This window comes from Nannospalax galili, unplaced genomic scaffold (genome assembly GCF_000622305.1).
Source record: "Nannospalax galili isolate Female #2095 unplaced genomic scaffold, S.galili_v1.0 scaffold886, whole genome shotgun sequence".
Classification (NCBI taxonomy): Eukaryota; Metazoa; Chordata; class Mammalia; order Rodentia; family Spalacidae; genus Nannospalax; species Nannospalax galili.
Window position 1 is genome coordinate 2,582,207 of NW_008355971.1, and position 16,870 is coordinate 2,599,076.

At 47.1% G+C, this 16,870-nt stretch overlaps 1 protein-coding gene across 1 annotated transcript in view; it reads right to left on the bottom strand.

Moving 5' to 3' along the window:
• The window catches only part of LOC103750794 (IgGFc-binding protein), a 56,579-nt gene that overhangs the window by 38,229 nt on the left and 1,480 nt on the right, over nt 1–16,870 (bottom strand). Inside the window, exons 2-4 of the mRNA XM_008854041.2 lie at nt 13,965–14,314; nt 3,829–4,399; nt 1,666–2,270 (exon numbers count right to left, since the gene is read on the bottom strand). Of these exons, the coding sequence (XP_008852263.2) occupies nt 1,666–2,270; nt 3,829–4,399; nt 13,965–14,314 (1,526 nt within the window). The remainder of the gene's footprint in view (nt 1–1,665; nt 2,271–3,828; nt 4,400–13,964; nt 14,315–16,870) is intronic.

Consider the following 16,870-nt stretch of genomic DNA (forward strand, 5'->3'; position numbering starts at 1 on the left):
TTAATGTATGTGAAAGAAGCACAGAGCTTGGCAATGGATAGTTCGGTCTCCCACTTCCTATTTGTCCATCCCCCTCCCCAAGGCATGGGCTGGGATTTAAGCTTTCGTATTATAATTATAAGCTATTGCGTACTACCCAAAAATCAGTTTCTTAATTTTTTTTTTTTTGAGACAGGGTCTCCCTGTAGTCCCAGCTGGCCTGGAACTTCCTATGTAGACCAGTCTGGCCTCAGACTCACAGAGCTCCACCTGCCTCTGCCTCCTGAGTGTTGGGATTAAAGGCGTGTGCCACCATACTGGGTTCCATTTCTCCATTTTTACCATTAAACAAGTTTTAAATTTATCTTATATTTCATTTTATTTGAGACAGGACATCACTATGTAGCCCTGGGTGGCTTGGAACTCTAGGCAGACAAGGCTGGCCTTAAACTCACAGAGATTCAGCTGCCTCTGCTTCCAGAGTGCTGGGAGTAAAGTTGTGGGCCACCCTGCTGGCTTTTACCTTATTTATTTATTTATTTATTTACTTAAAAAACCTTTAATTAATTAATTTTATGTGTGAGTGTTACACCTGCATGTATATAAGTGCAACTGGGTTGTGCAATGCCCATGGAAGTTAAAAAGAGGGTGTCAGATCCCTTGGAACTAGAGTTATCAACAGTTGTTGGCCACCATGTAGGTGATGGGAACTGATCCTGGGTCTTCTGCAAGATAGCCAGTGCTCTTAACCTTTGAGTCATCTCTCCAGCCCGCATTTATCATTTTTTAAAAAAGAAGAAAAAAAAAGAGCATTCTCTACTGTCAGTGTGTCGTGGACCCTTTTGGAAGCTTCTGCCCAGACGTCCATCTGTGGACGTGGACCCCATCCGTGAGTCCTGCCTGACCTTGGTTAGCATTGCATAGCTGTTACCTTCTAATTGAATGCTCCCTTCTAGAGGGAGGCTCCTGAGACTCAGAAACTAAATGAAACTTAGAAGACTCAGGAAACTTAGAAGACTCACACAATAGTCTGAGAAGCTGGATGAGGACCTCTGTTACAAACCCTCATCTCGTTCTTGACATCTCATCTATCACCTGACACTCTGCTCTCCGAAAGGCTCACATCCATGATTCTGAAGGTTTGTAAAAACAAAAATAGTAACAGCCAGCATCTGCTGAGCATCTGGTGGGCACCCAGGCCTCTTCTAAAGACCCTGCAGAAATGGATTCATCAGTTCCCCACAACCATCCAGTCAATGGTGGCTCCTGGATGGGATCTATCTTATTATGATAGAGAAAACAACAACAACAACAACAACAACAACAACAACAACACAAACGGTCTGGGAGACCATGAAGTGACAGCACAGGCTGAATCCCGGGCCTGGATCTTAGCTACAAAATCTTTTATTTTATTTTAACTAATTAATTAATTTACTTATTTAGTCTTTTGAGACAGGGTCTCCCTGTAGCCCAGCTGGCCTGGAACTCCCTATGTAGACCAGACTGGCCTCAAACTCACAAAGATCGGCCTGCCTCTGCCTCCCAAGTGCTGGGATTAAAGGCTTGAGCCACCAAGCCTCCGCATGCCACAAGAACTTTTAATAACCCCCTCCCACCCATCCACAGCCGCTAATCTTTCAGTAGATCTAGCCCTCTCCCCAGTCCCCTGCATGCAGCGCTCACCAGCACTTTGCCTGGGTGATCCCTAAGCACAGACACCTTTACACCATAGACCTCCAACCGCAGCGCATACGCGAAGCTCACGGATTGGCTTCCCCTACGCTCATTTTCCATCAGCACTCGGAAGTCGGGCAGAGACGTATGCTGGCCACAGGAGCCGACGAACAGGTATGTGCAGGTGCCCATGAAATTGTAGTTTCGAACATCCAAGCTCAGGTAGTGCGGGTCCCCGGTCGCCTGGCATTCGCGGGAGTAGTCCGGGTAGCACCCCAGGAGGCCGTCTTGCACTCCACAGTGCGTCCCGGGCACGCATCCCTTGGTGTTGCGACAGATCATCTCCTGGGTTTCTGCATCACACGTGCAGCGTTGCTGGCACTGGTTGTCAGCCCACACCTCCTGACCGGGCGCAAGCAGGCGACCAAGGAAGGTGCATCCACAGGAGGTGACAGGCACACAAGTGCCTCGGCTGGCTAAGAACCCCTGGTGGCACACGCAGCCCTCTACACAGGGGCGACTGGAGCAGTCTGCAGGAGCTGCTCCTGAGTTGCACGAGGCGGGGCAGGCAGGGCTGCAGAGCTGGTAGTAGCTGTTGGGTGGACAAGGAAGGGCTGGGGGTGGGGTGAGGTGAGAGGGGAGGAGTCAGGCCAAGGTGGTGAGGAGCAAATGTAGGGGGAACTGCACCCCCCTCGGACAGTGTGGCACCCTCAGGGCTCAGCATCTCCCAGTTAAAGGCACTTGCATCCTCCTTGATACTCAGCCTCAACTACCCTCTTCCAACCCATCCTCTGCACAGCCAGTCAGTGGGCCAATCCTACGAGTTCCATCCTTCAAGTCCACCCAGAATCTTCTCCCCAGCCTATGAACCACAGCAGCCCCTGCCTGGTCTCCTGCTCCCGTGTGAACAGTCTGCTCCTCACCCCAGCCATAGGAACCTGTGAACTTGGGGCCACAGGTACCCCACATACCATCCCTCTTGTGGCTCCATCTCAGAGGGCAGTGGGAGTTGTGGGATGTGACAAACATTTTTGTCTTGAAACTTTGTCTCTCCTGCCAAACCTCTGCTGTTCCCTGGGTCAGGAACCCACTTCCTTCTCCCCCTTTTCTGGCTATTCCAATCCTTCCCATATATTTCAAATTGGACATTTTTCTTTTAAAAAATATTTTATTTATTATTTTTATTTTATGTGTAAATGTTATGCCTGCATGTAGGTAAGTGCACCGGTATCGTGCAATGCCCGCAGAGGGCAGAAGGGGCTATTGGATCCCCTGGAACTGGAGTTACCGACAGTTGTTAGCTGCCATGTGGGTGCTGGGATTCTAACCAGGGTCTTCTGCAAGAACAGTCAGTGTTTTTAACTGCTGAACCATCTGTCCAGCCCCAGAACATTCTTTTTCTTTCTTTCTTTCTTTCTTTCTTTCTTTTTTTTTTTTTTTTAAACAGGGTCTCCCTTTTACCCCACCTTTCCTGGGACCTTCCTTCCTTCCTTCCTTCCTTCCTTCCTTCCTCTCTCTCTCTTTCTCTCTTTTCTTTCTTTCTTTCTTTACTATTTTATTTATTATTTTTACTTTATGGGTATGCATGTATTGCCTGCATGTAGGTAAGTGCACTGGTATCGTGCAATGCCCGCAGAGGGCGGAAGGGGCTGTTGGATCCCCTGGAACTGGAGTTACCGACAGTTGTTAGCTGCCATGTGGGTTCTGGGATTCGAACCCAGATCTTCTGCAAGAACAACCAGTGTTCTTAACCCCTGAGCTATCTCTCCAGCCCTGGACATTCTTTTTCTATAAGACCTTCTCTGAAACCATCCCTAGCCTAGATCAAGAACCCTTTTTGTTGTCTTTTAACCCACTTAACCTTCCCTAATCTATCCCCAGCATCTGCCTGCACCCTCAACTAATCTCCAACTCTTCCTCTGTGCCTCCGCATCCCAGCCTCACCTTTCCCAGTGCCTCCCCATCCCAGCCCCAGCCACTCCAGGCTGTCCTTGTCAAGTACTGTTTGTCCCAGCCTTAGGCTCACTGTGACAGGACGGGGGTGTCTTGGCCATCACTGTGTTCCTGTCATTGCCCGGTACTGAACTGAAGCAGAGTTAGTGCCTAGATGTTGAGCAGATGTAAAGGGTCCCCTGCCTCTCACCAAGACTCCCAACTCTGGCTGTAACTCACGGCAGTTGGTTCGTGACCTCCAATCCCGGACAGAGATGCCCAGCTCCACACAGGCCTGGGCATAGGCACTGAGGCCACGGCACAGGGTGATCCGCTCCCCTGCAGTCACACACAGGTCATATACACAATCTTCAATGAAAGGTGTGGGGTCCAGGAACTTGTGACAGGCAGCGAAGGGGCCTGTGGGCAGATTTAGCATGCCACAGAGACGGTCTGCCTTGTAGTTCAGGGCCTGGTCTTTGGTGCAGGAGGGACAGTTGCCATAGCAACCATCATCACAAAACTTGTCCCCATCATCCAGCTTCCAGCTTTTGGTGAAGTTCAGGACATCAGAAGCCTGTTTCCCATCAGGCATGCGGAAGTCGTCAGCTGGGTCTCCGTTATAGTTGCCACACAGCCCAGACACCTGGTCTCGAAAGCGTTTGGGCAGGCTCAGTGTCAGCTGGGAATCCCAGTTGTAGGTGACCACCAGTCCGAAGTCCAGCTCCACCACACCCTGTGTCCCACTCTGGTACACGCGCAGGCGACCATCACTCAGGGAGGCCGGCAGGCTTGAGCGCTGGTGGTCGATCTGCAGAGGGTGGCAGTGGTCAGACCCCTGTACAGTTTCCCCTAAAGCCCTCCATCTCCACCGCTCACTTCCCCTCCTCACACAGGATTCCTTCCTTCTGTTACTGCCACCAGCTGAACCTAGGGATCTTTGCTCTTGTGCCTCAGAGGACTGGAATGTTCCTCTCTCAGATGTGCATGAAGCTCACTCCCTCTCCTTCAGTCAAAGTCTGCCTGAATGTTGCTGACTCGGCGAGGCCACCCCATCACCCCTTTCAGTAGCAGCCCCTTTCCTGTTCCCTAGTCTCCTCTGCCTTTCTATTTTCCAATAGCTTCTAACCCTCTTAAATATAATATGCAAATTCTCACATTCTTCATCTGCTTAGGGCCACTAGAATGTCCTGTCTACTAATGCATCACTGCCTTGATCACTGTTTAGTTCTAGTGCCTTCCACAGTGCCTGGCAGAGCAGCAGGCTGTCAATAAAAGCATGAAGTCAGTGTGATAAAGGAGAGCGGCAGGTCTTACTGAGCAAGTAGCTGCAGGGACCCTGTGGAACAGGCAGGTGGTATGTTCTTGAGATAAGGGAGCAGAGGGACAGGAGGCTATGGGCAGAACCGGTTAAGACCAGCAGCCACCAAGATGGTGGCAAATCTGACTGGTGATGTTAGGATCATTATTCCATTAGAGTAGGCATTTTGAACAGAAAAGCAGGATCCCAAACTAAGCAGGAAGGAAGCCAGTAAGCAGCATTCCTCCATGGCCTGTGCTCCAGCTCCTGCCTCCAGGTTCCTGACCTGAATTCTTACCTTGGGCTCCCCAATAAACTGTGACCCTGGATATGTAAGCTGAATAAACCCTTTCTTCCCAAGTTGGTATTGGCCAGAGTATTTTGTTATAGCAGTGGAGAGACAAACTAGAACAGAAATTGGAACCAGAGAGTTGGGCACTGCTGTGACAGACCTGATGTTGGAGGATTGTGGAAGCATTTGGAGCTTTGGGCTGGAAAAGCCACTGAGTGCTTAAAGTTTGCTGCTGCAGAGCTTGGAATGGTTATATTGAAAGAATTGTAGATGATGGTGGACTGCCTTGTGAAGCTTCAAATGGAAGCAGAGACTATCAGGGCTATTTGTGTGATATTTTGAATTGAGAAATCTGTGGTTTCTGCTCAGCTGGGGCTGAAGTCTTAGCTGTGATTAAGAAGAGACCAGAACCTGAAGTAAAACCTTTGCTTTGCTGGGACAGTTGATGCTGATTAGCTGGGGCTGAAAAATCAGCGGTAAGTAATAAGAGACCAGCATCACTGTGGTGAAATCTTCTGGGAGGTATTTCCTCGGGGTCAGCACACAGAAGCTGTGGTACAGAGGGGGACCCTAGCCTCCATCTCAAGCTGGAAGTAGGACTTGGTAATATAAGAGTCTCATTCATGGTTCTGGTGTTGAAAGCATGGAGGGGTCACAGAGAGTAGCTGAGGCTTGGCACTCTGAGGGGCCAGGAAAGGCCAGTGGTGAAAGTGCAGCCTCAGTTGCAGTGAAGACACCAGGGGTGAAGGGGTCATGGAGAGAATCTGAGGCCAGAAGAGGCCATTGGTGAGGGTTCAAGCCTCAGTTTCAGTGGAGACCCCACCTTTTTGGAGATGCCAGGACCATGGGACGACCACCAAGACAGCAGTAGGTGTGGAATGGAGCTGGCCTGGATCTGCAAGATGAGCTGTGTGTGCTGTGGATGGCAGAGTCAGAGAAATGGAGCTGCCAAAACCCTTTGGAGTCCAGAAGATTGTGAGTGAATCCCACATGTCCAGCCTTGAGCTACTTTGCTGGACTTTGGTTTTGCTTAGGTGTGCCCGATGCTTCCCTTTGAAATAAGACAGTACTTGTTTTGGATTTTACAGAAGCCCACAGTTAACAGACTTTTAAAAGAAACTGTAAACTTTCCAGTGTTTGGATTTTTTAAGGACTGTGGGGTTTTTAAGGTTGTACTGTCTTGTGTTGTGATATTAATGTTAACATCATATCTTGGGGATAAGAAATGGAAAGGCTGTGGTTTAATAGTGATGTGTTTGTGTGTCAAGTTGACAAGGGGTCAATTGTGCTGGATAGCTTTAGCGTCAATTTGACACACCTCGGTTGAGGGAGCCTCATTTGGGGAATTACCTCCATTGGACCAGCTTGTGGCCATGTCTGTGGGGGAATTTTCTTGATTGTTGAGGGATGTGGGAGGGCTCAGCCCACTGTGGATGGTGCCACCCGTGGGCAGGTGGGCCTATGTTGTATAAGAAAACAGGTTGAACATGGGCCAGGGGAGCAAGCCAGTAAGCAGAGTTCCTCCATGGCCTGTGCTCCAGCTCCTGCCTCTAGGTTCTTGCCCGGAGTTCCTACCTTGGCTCCCTGATAAACTGTGACCCGGGAGATGTAAGCTGAATAAACTCTTTCCTCCTCAAGTTGGTATTCGTCAGAGTATTTTGTTACAGCAATGGAGAGACAAACTATAACACTTCCCAACTCTCAAAAAAATGTCCTCTGCCTTTTGATGGTCTAAAAATGTCTCCTCTCCTCATCAGTGAGCTGTTAGAGCTTCAGGAGAGATGAGACCTCCCAAATGTATTGGTTGAGTCTGAAATGGTCTCTTCCTTAAAGATTCATAAGGATACCCAGTTTGCTCAGGATATTTAACTGAGTCCCTCAAGGAAATTCCCACTGAGATGGTTCTGAACAGGGCAGCTAAACATCCAAGGTCAACCAAATGTATTTTTGGACTCGCATTCTGTTTTCTTCTGACCTGTTAAATTGGTCAAAAGATGGTGAAATTTTCCCAGCATTTTAACATATATTGTCTCTCTTGAGCTGATATATAAGCCTTTGTCATAAACAAAGCCAAGGCAGAATCTCAGATTCTTTGCCCGGCAAATTCCCAACACTCCAGAGCCAAGAGATAAAATGCCAACAAGAAAACTAAAGTGGGACTCAGATTCCAATGATAGAGTCTAGCTGGACCCTTTCATTGGTGTATAATGTTTGGGCTCCAATAGAGAATGCCAAGCCAAGAAGCTTGAATATGATATAGAAATCTGAGACTGGAGAGATGGCTCAGTGGTTAAGAGCACTGGCTGCTCTTGCAGGAGACCGAAGTTTGAATTTGAGCACCCACATGACAGCTAACAACTGTTTGTATTTCTGGGGGATCACCCTCTTCTGTCCTTCACAGGCACTGCAGGACATAGGTGCACATACATGCAGGCATTGCACTCATACACATAAAAAAAGATACAAAAATCATAAAGGAAGCTGGGCGTGGTGGCACATACCTTTAATCCCAGCACTTGGGAGGCAAAGGCAGACAGATTTCTGTGAGTTCGAGGCCAGCCTGACCTATATAAGAGAGTTCCAGGCCAGCTGGGGCTACAGGGAGACCCTGTCTCAAAAACAAACAAAACAAGGCAGTACAGAATAAACACCCCTCCCGGCAAATCATAAAGGAACAAATGAAGACTGGCTTAGCCTGGTTAGAAAGACCATATCACACTTATAAGCAATATACTAACATATATCTAGAAGCCTCCAAAAATGTACAGATGGTCAATATGCATCATTGATTTGGTAGAACACCCCTGATATTAGGCTTATTAACATTTAAGAAGTCAGTGGCAGGCACCTTTCTCAATTGGTAGACAGTCTGGAAGGTCTATGACTGGGAAACATAAAAAGACTAAATAAGTCACCATCTTCATTCAAAACACCCTGAGCTGGAAACCTGGAACTAGAGGTCCTCCCCCAAAAGAGAAGAGGCTCTTATGTCCTGTAATGGGAATGGGCATAACAAGTGACTTTGCCCCAAACTCTCAAGCAAAAAGGACCAGTATGATAGACAGATAAAAGATCAGATGGCAGGAATCTGTGGAGACTTTGCCTAGGATGAGGAGGCCTGGGGGCACCCACAACCTTTTTGGCTTTAATCATTACTTCCCTACAACCAGAGAACAACTGATTATGAGAAACACACCCATAAGCTTTGTAATCGACCCAAGGGTTATGTATTCAGTTGTAGCAACCCCTTTAACTAAAAGAACTAAGTCCCCAAAGCAGGCTGTTCTGCAGCCCCTGGAGTGCAGCCTGAGTAACCTGCACTAGCTCACCGTGTCTCATAGGTCGTTAAATTTCACTGTTTAGGGAGTGACTTAACTCTGCAAACTCAATGCTCAAGTCTCCTTTTTCCTAGAGAAGTGGAAAATGCAAGTAAAATGCCATTGAGCTGATGTTGACCCAGAGAGAGGATGAGCCATTGTTGCCTGAAATCCCCCAATTTGCCAACCCAACAGAAGGGAACCATGGGACACCAGACAGAGCTAAAAATATTCTGCCTGTGAAGTCTCTTAAAGCAGGAACACTAACTCCTTACCTGAAACAGTACTTTGTACAACAGGAGGCCCTCAAGGGAATCCAACTCATACTTCAAAAAAAATTTTGAGTGCAACTTGATCACCCTGCCAGTCACCTTCTGACATTCCTACTGTAACACAGGAATATCATTTTGTTCAGGACACACAGCTGCTAATGAAATTGCCTAGAGCATTCACCCCTACAGTACCGAATCCTTACACTCTTCTGAATGCCTTACCGGCAGAGTGTAAATGGTTCATTTCCCTGGATCTAAAAGATGCTTTCTCAGGGCTGGAGAGATGGCTCAGTGGTTAAGAGCACTGGCTACTCTTGCAGAGGACCTGGGTTTGATTCCCAGCACCCACATGGTGGCTAACAACTGTCTGTAACTCCAGGTCCAGGGAACCCGACACCCTCTTCTGACCTCTGCTGGCATTGCACAACACAGGTGCGCTTACACACATGTAGGCAATACACTAAATAAAAATAATAAAATATAAGCAAGTTACAGTTACTTTGTGTTTTGCTTTCATCTTTTTTAAAAAAATTTTGAGACAGAGTCTCTCTGTATCCACAGCTACAACTGGCACTTGCTATGTAGACCAGGCTGGCCTTGAGCTCATAGAGATCCACCTGCTTCTGCCTCCCAAGAGCTGTGACTAAAGGTATGCACCACACGTGGCTTACTTTTTGCTTTCAAATGGATGGACACTTTATAAAAAACCAGCTCTATACTGCTGGACACTTCACCCCTGGAGATTCCACAATCTTTGGAGAAATATTGTCTAAAGGTATGAGAGTATTGTAATGAAATCAGGGAAGCCTGCTGAAATGCACAGGCGACTTGTTCATTGATAAATATCATTTGGATGTTTAGTTACCTCACTTGATTGATTGACAGAGAGAAAGAGAGAGAGAGGGAGGGAGAGATGATAGGTAGATGATAGGTAGGTAGATAGATAGATAGATAGATAGATAGATAGATAGATAGATAGATTGAAGTACAGCTTTTTAAAGATCAGGGTATTTATCAAGGGGTTCCAATGATGGCAAGGCCAATGAAGTTGAAGGGCTTACTGGCAGAAAGCTATTGTTGACATTCAAGGCCCGGGACCTGAAAATAACAGGGTTCCTGGGAATGGTTTACTACTGCATGGTACAGATAACTGATTTGGGGCTTCTAGCAAAGCCACTGTGTAAGGCTCTAATTGGAACAGATCTTGACTTCTCAGTTTGGACAGTTGAATGTCAAATGCTTTTAAAACTTTCAAGTTCTAAGTGATATAAGCTTTGAGGCTGCCTAACTTTGAGAAAACAATTAAGTTATATGTACAGGAATGATGAAGAATTGGGCTGGGAGTTCTTGTATAGTTGATTCCCCAACTGACTCACATAGCCAAGCGTTGGCCTCTTTGCCTTTGGACAGTAGCAGCCACTTGTGACTGAACAAAGAAAACCTAAAAATCCACATGGGGACAACCTAGTGCTCCGTCTGTGTCACATCAGGTCCTAACCTTTCTGGAACAGAAGGGACGGTATTGGTTAACTGTCAGGAGGGTGGGCAAATATAGGGCTATCTTGTGAGATGATGCTAATGTGACTCCAAACAACAGCATTTTAAAACACTATGCTGCCCACAGGACCTAAGCCTCTCAACCTTCACCATGAATGGGAGGAAGTTTTTATCTTTTTTTAGCTGACTGGACCTAATGGACCAGCCATTTGATCCTGCAGGCTGCCGTTCTTTGTAGCTAGAAGCAGCCATGTAGATCATGGGGACGATTGCTCTGGATACGCAGTGGTAGTGTTATAACACAAGAGGTCATTGAATCAGATCTCCTACACCCAGGCAGGTATGTCTACTGAAAAAGCTGATTTAATAGCCCTCACCAGGCCTCTTGATTTCAGAAGGGGAAAAGGTTAACATTTATATGCCTTTTTGATTTTCCATGCTTCTGGGAAGAAAAATGGAATTCTAGTACTACTACTACTACTGCTATTAATGACATCATCATCTTTAGGAGACTGTCTTCAGGTCAAAAGAGCTGACTACCATACACTACCCCAGGCACCAGAAAGAAAGCTCTCTAATAACCTGAGGCAATTGCTAGACTGACTAAGAGCACACCTCCCTCTCAAAGGAAAAATTGATTTGAGTTCTTTCTCTCTGGAACATTAGGAAGCAGATGAAGAAAATCCCCAAAATGGAAATTTAAAGAATGGAACACTTCTCACTGAAAGGTAAGCTTTTACAAAGTCATCCTGTTTCCAGAGACGTTTATGTTTGGTAGAGCTAACCAACATTCATCAAGGCTCTCACTGTGGGCCAGATGCATTAGCTGAATCTGTCAGGCCATACCCCAGGGCCCAGTATTACATCAGATACTAAAGAGGTCACCTGAAGACACCTGTTTCATGCCAAGGAGAACCCCAAAACAGAAAATTTGCCAAGAGTTCAAGGGACCCAATATTTTCGGTCACAATCCTTTGAATACTGGCAAGTGAACTTCACCCAGATGTCTAAGTAAGGCTTCGGGAAGCTTCAAATATCTACTGGGTTTTGTTCACGTCTTTTCCAGTTGGATTGAAACATATCCCATTAGGACAGAAAAAGCCTCAGAGGTGGTATAGATTCTGCTAAAGGACTTCATTCCCAGATGGGGTGTACTTGACCCCAAACAAAGTGACAAAGACCCTGCCTTCATCTCCAAGGTAACACAGAAGTCAGGTAAAGCTGCAGGAATCCACTGGAAACTACATTCTGCCTGGCTGGGGGGTGTGTGTGTGGTTCAATTGACAGGTGGGATAGAGAAGACAAACTGTATTCTAAAAAAGACTTTAGCCAAAAGTATGGTAGGAAACTTCCTTAAGATGGGAAAAGGTACTGCCCCTTGTCTTCTGTATGAGAGTGGATCTTAGCAGTGGGCTGCAGTTGATCCTGGGTGAAAGGATCTACGGAAGGCCCTTTCAGATTTCATAAAGGAGATACTGGCCCACATTTAAAATGAAGCATTATGTATAGATATCTTTTAAAAAATATTTTATTTATTATTTTTATTTTCAGTGTATGAGTGTATTGCCTGCATGTATGTGAGTGCACCCATGTTGTGCAATGCTGCAGAGGTCAGAAGAGGACTTTGGTTTCCCCTGGAACTGGAGTTAAGGATGATTTGTAGCTGCCATGTGGGTGCTGGGAATCGAACTGGGGTCCTCTGCAAGAGCGGTCAGTTGAGCCATCTCTCCAGCCCCATGTATAGATATCTTAATCAAGTTTTGACCTCTATGCATGGGTTTGCTTCCTCTAGGACAACATCTGGCCACGAGGACCCTCTACACCATTTTTAATTTGGAAATTGGGTCCAGCTGATAAACAGGGACCCAGAAAAGCAGACAGGCCTTTATTCTGTATCCTTAACTATGCATATTTTCTTAAAACTTATAGGTATCAGGCCGTTAGATATCTTAATCAAGTTTTGACCTCTATGCATGGGTTTGCTTCCTCTAGGACAACATCTGGCCACGAGGACCCTCTACACCATTTTTAATTTGGAAATTGGGTCCAGCTGATAAACAGGGACCCAGAAAAGCAGACAGGCCTTTATTCTGTATCCTTAACTATGCATATTTTCTTAAAACTTATAGGTATCAGGCCGTGAATTCACCATACCCAAGTAAAAAGGGCACCACCAGAAAAAGACCCTGCTGATTATCCCTGGGATCAACAGTCTTCCCAACAAACAGTGACTCCTTTGTAAGACCTCAATGATTTAAAAAAAAAAAAAGATCTGGGGCTGGCTCAGCAATTAAGAGCACTGGCTGCTCTGGTAGAGGACTTGAGTTCAATTCTCAGCACCCACATGGCAGCTAATAACCATCTGTAACTCCAGTTCCGGGGATATTCGGCACCCTCTTCTGACCTCCGAGGGCATTGCAAGACTCAGGTGCACTTACATACATGTAGGTAATACACTTATACACATGAAATAAAAAACTAGCCAGGCGTGGTAGTGCATGCCTTTAGTTCCAGCACTTGGGAGGCAGAGGCAGAGGCAGGCGGATCTCTGTGAGTTCAAGGCCAGCCTGGTCTACATAGTGAGTTTCAGGCCAGCTGGGGCTACAGGGAGACCCTGTCTCAAAAAGAAAAAGATGAAAAATGGAATTGGAATTCTAGTCGGTGGAGTTTGAAGGAACATACCAGTCACTGGCTATATAACTATTTTGTCTCTCATTGGTCCTATATTTTTAAGATTTTTAAGATTTATTTATTTATTTGTTTATGTGTCTTTTTGAGACAGGGTTTCCCTGTAGCCCCAGCTGGCCTGGAATTCACAGAGATGTGCCTGCCTCTGCCTCCCGAGTGCTGGGATTAAAGGAGTGTGCCACCACTCCCGTCTTAAGATTTAATTTTATTATTTTATTTCTATGTATGTGTGTCTGTTTGTATATGTCACATGAATGCAGATGCCTGTGGAGGCCAGAAGAAGTTGTTAGATGCCTTAAAGTTAGAGTTACAAGGGGCCTTGGGTGCTGCAAACCAAACTCAAGTTCTCTGGAAGAGTAGCTAATGCTCCTAACCGCCGAGCCATCTCTCCAGCCCCCGTCTTTGGCCCTATTTTGCCTCTGACTTTTCTTTCCCTTCCAAGTCACTCTCTTGACTTCTAGGACCTACCGGGAAGACACGACAAGGCACCAAACTGCCCATCAGCAACAGCAAGCTTACCATGATAAGATCACCCCAGATGAGAACCACTGTGCACAGTGGCGAGGCCACACCTTAGAGTCCTCACCTCATGGGAACCAGATTGCTCCCCTCAAGAGATGACAGAAATACCAACTTCTTTAGAACATCTTCTGGAACCAGAACCAAGGTGATGGTCATTCAAATCACTGACCTGACCACAGATACCTGCTTCACCAGCTGTGCACACCGCAACCATTGTCTTTGTTTCCCTCTTGTATAAGATCACAAGATTCTTGTCATGCCCTTCGAGACAGACTTGGGGCTGCTTGTTCTTCCCAAAGTGGCTAAGTTGATTGAATCTCTTTTCTGTTCTTGTCATCACCAACCATCTCTTTGACTTATTTGGACTGGTGGTAGAGCCTAGTCCTCCGCATTGAAAAGGACATGGTTGGGAATCTAACACTAAGCTTTGGCTTCTTCTTTGGACTGGCAACTGAAGGGCTTTAAACTCAAAGCCTTGGGAAACTCACCTGGGCAAAGCCTGCATCCCCATAGACCAACGACACAGAGTGGTTGTAGACATGCACGGTGACCAAGTACACATGGGAGACTTTGAGGGTGCTCCGGTACGCATTCTTAGCTTCCACTTTGAAGGATAGCAGGGACCCCTTGGTGCTGTGTAGCTCAGCCATGGTGTAGGAGCAGGTGCCCATCATGTCATAGCGATGGCCATCAAAGGTGGTGTAATGGGGGTCGCCCAGGGCACGGCAGACAGCCTTGCTGTTGTCCACACACCTGGCCTTCCCACTCACCACCTGGCAGCGCAGTCCAGCTGCACACTGAACACCTTGGCAGGAGGCCTCTGCTCGGGAGAGCGGAACTGGGGAGGAAGGAGAGTTAAAAACCGGGGCTGGAGAGATGGCTCAGCAGTTAAGAGCACTGATTGCTCTTGCAGAGGACCCGGGTTTGAGTTCCAGTACCCACATGATGGTTACGAACCATCCCTAACTCCAGTTCCAGGGGAATCCGAAGCCCTCTTCTGACCTTCTGACCTCTGTGGCTCATTGCGCAACACGGGTGCACTCACATACGTGCAGGCAATACACTTATAAAATAAAAATAATAAAATATTAAAAAAAAAAACAGCCGGGCGTGGTGGTGCACCCCTTTAAGCCCAGCACTCAGGGGGCAGAGGCAGGTGGATCTCTGTGAGTTCAAGGCCAGCCTGGTCTACATAGTGAGTACCAGGACAGCTGGGGCTACAGGGAGACCCTGTCTCAAAAAGACCAAAACAACAACAACAACAACAACAACAACAACAACAACAAAAAACCCAGAAATGTTCATAAGGTGAGAAACCTGGGGATTTCCTGCAGTGTGAGCAGTTAACTCACAGCCACCCATTTTAGAGGCAGAGAAACTGAGGTTTGCAATTGCACATCAGGCCTGTCTGATGCCCCAGTTTCTGATTCCACAGTTTAACATAGCTTGGCCCAGAAGAATGGCAGACAGTGAAGAAGGATCAAGGGCAGTCACTGAAACATCGATTTGTTTGCTTTTCCACCCCCGGCCCCTTCTTGCCTTCACTAGGCTGGAAAGGTTAAAGGATGTTTCAAAGGGCAGGAGATGGAAGACAGGATAGGGATGATGGCTCAGTGGGTAAAGTGCTTGCTGTGTAAGCAGGAGGACCTGAGTTCAGATTCCCAGCAGCTATATAAGAGCTTGGCATGGTGGTGTGTGTCAGTTATCCTAATATGTGTGGTAGGAGCTGAGATAGACAGGTCCTAGGAGTTTGCTGGTCAGCAGTCTAGCTGAAATGGTGAACTACATGTTCATTGTCTCAAAAAAAAAGTTGGAGAATGATAAGAGGAAGGCACCTAACACTGACCTCTGGCATCCACATGTCCATGTATGCCACGTATGCATGCCCCCCACATGGGCACATATATGCATAACACACACACACACACACACACACACACACACACACATTTTTAAAAAGAAAAGTAGAGGCTTCATCAGAATGGAAACAACTGTAGCATAGGCTCCCTTGGAAGGAGTCCTGGCCCAGGCACATAGCTCTGGGACAAGTCTGGGATGCCAGGATGATAGAGGGGAGAAGTGGACAGGCCTGCTAATCATGGGAGCCAGGGAGGAATGGGGAAGAAAGGGGTGAACAGGTGGCAAGGACTGAGAAAATCAGGGGTGATGAGCACAAAGTCCTCAGTGCCCAGGCCTGGGACCCGACACCACAGTCTCAGTTCCACCATGTTGGGCTTAGCATTTAATCTCTACTCTGAGACAGTGCAGTCAGAGTGGACAACTACTGCATGCCAGTCAGTTCAACCTTGGAACTGCTGCTGGTCATGGCTGACTCTCGGTGCTTCACTGTGACCTTCTGTGAGGTGTCATCGGCCTGACTGAGGATGGAGACAGAGGCGGAGCTCTCTGACAGACTGGAGATGAGGAGGCGGAGGTAGGCCTTGCTGTACCCGGGCTGGTAATTCTGCAGGAAGGTGTGAGGAATTCTTCCCCACCAGTGTTCCTGGGGTCCACTGTGGCCTCCTGGGTCAACCCTTAAGAAAATGCAGTTGTGGGTCTGCTTAGCTAATTCTCTCCATCACAAAACTAACCCCTTGCCCCTTGCCTGGGAGCATGCAGAGTAACTCTCTCCCTCCTGGTCCTTTCCTATCCAAGCAGTGCTCTTCTAAAGCCTTTCTGCCTTTGCTGGTCCAAAGTCTGATCACTCTGGGGACAGGGCTCTCAAGCTAAATGCTGCAGGACACACAAACAATAAAAATTCGAGGAATAGTCCAGGTAGCACTGTACCCTGCCTAAAATAAGTTGCTGCTGTTCCCTTTTGCTGATTGCTGTCATGGTTTGGTACCATATTTTTATTCTTGTTTTTTAAAAATATTTATTTGGCCAGGCATGGTGGCGCACGCCTTTAATCCCAGCACTTGGGAGGCAGAGGCAGGCAAATCCCTGTGAGTTCAAGGCCAGCCTGGTCTACACAGTGAGTTCCAGGACAGCTGGGGCTACAGGGAGACCCTGTCTCAAAAAAATTTATTTATTTATTTATTTTATGTATATGAGTGTATTTGTCTGCATGTATGCAAGTGCACCCATGTTGGGCAATGCCAGCAGAGGCCAGAAGAGGGCAACAGATCTCCTGGAACTGGAGTTACAGAAGTTACAGCTGCCATGTGGGTGCTGGGAATCGAACCTGGGTCCTCTGCAAGGACAGCCAGTGCTCTTAACCACTAAGCCATCTCTCCAGTCCCTGGTTTGGCTGAAGATAACGTTTACTTTTTATGCTACATCTTCCTGTTTTTCAAGAGAAACTGGCTGGCTAGCTGAAGTTTTACATGAAATCTCCAACACAAAATTGCTTTTTTGTTTGTTTCAGCTTCTCTATCCTCCCTCCCTCCCTCCC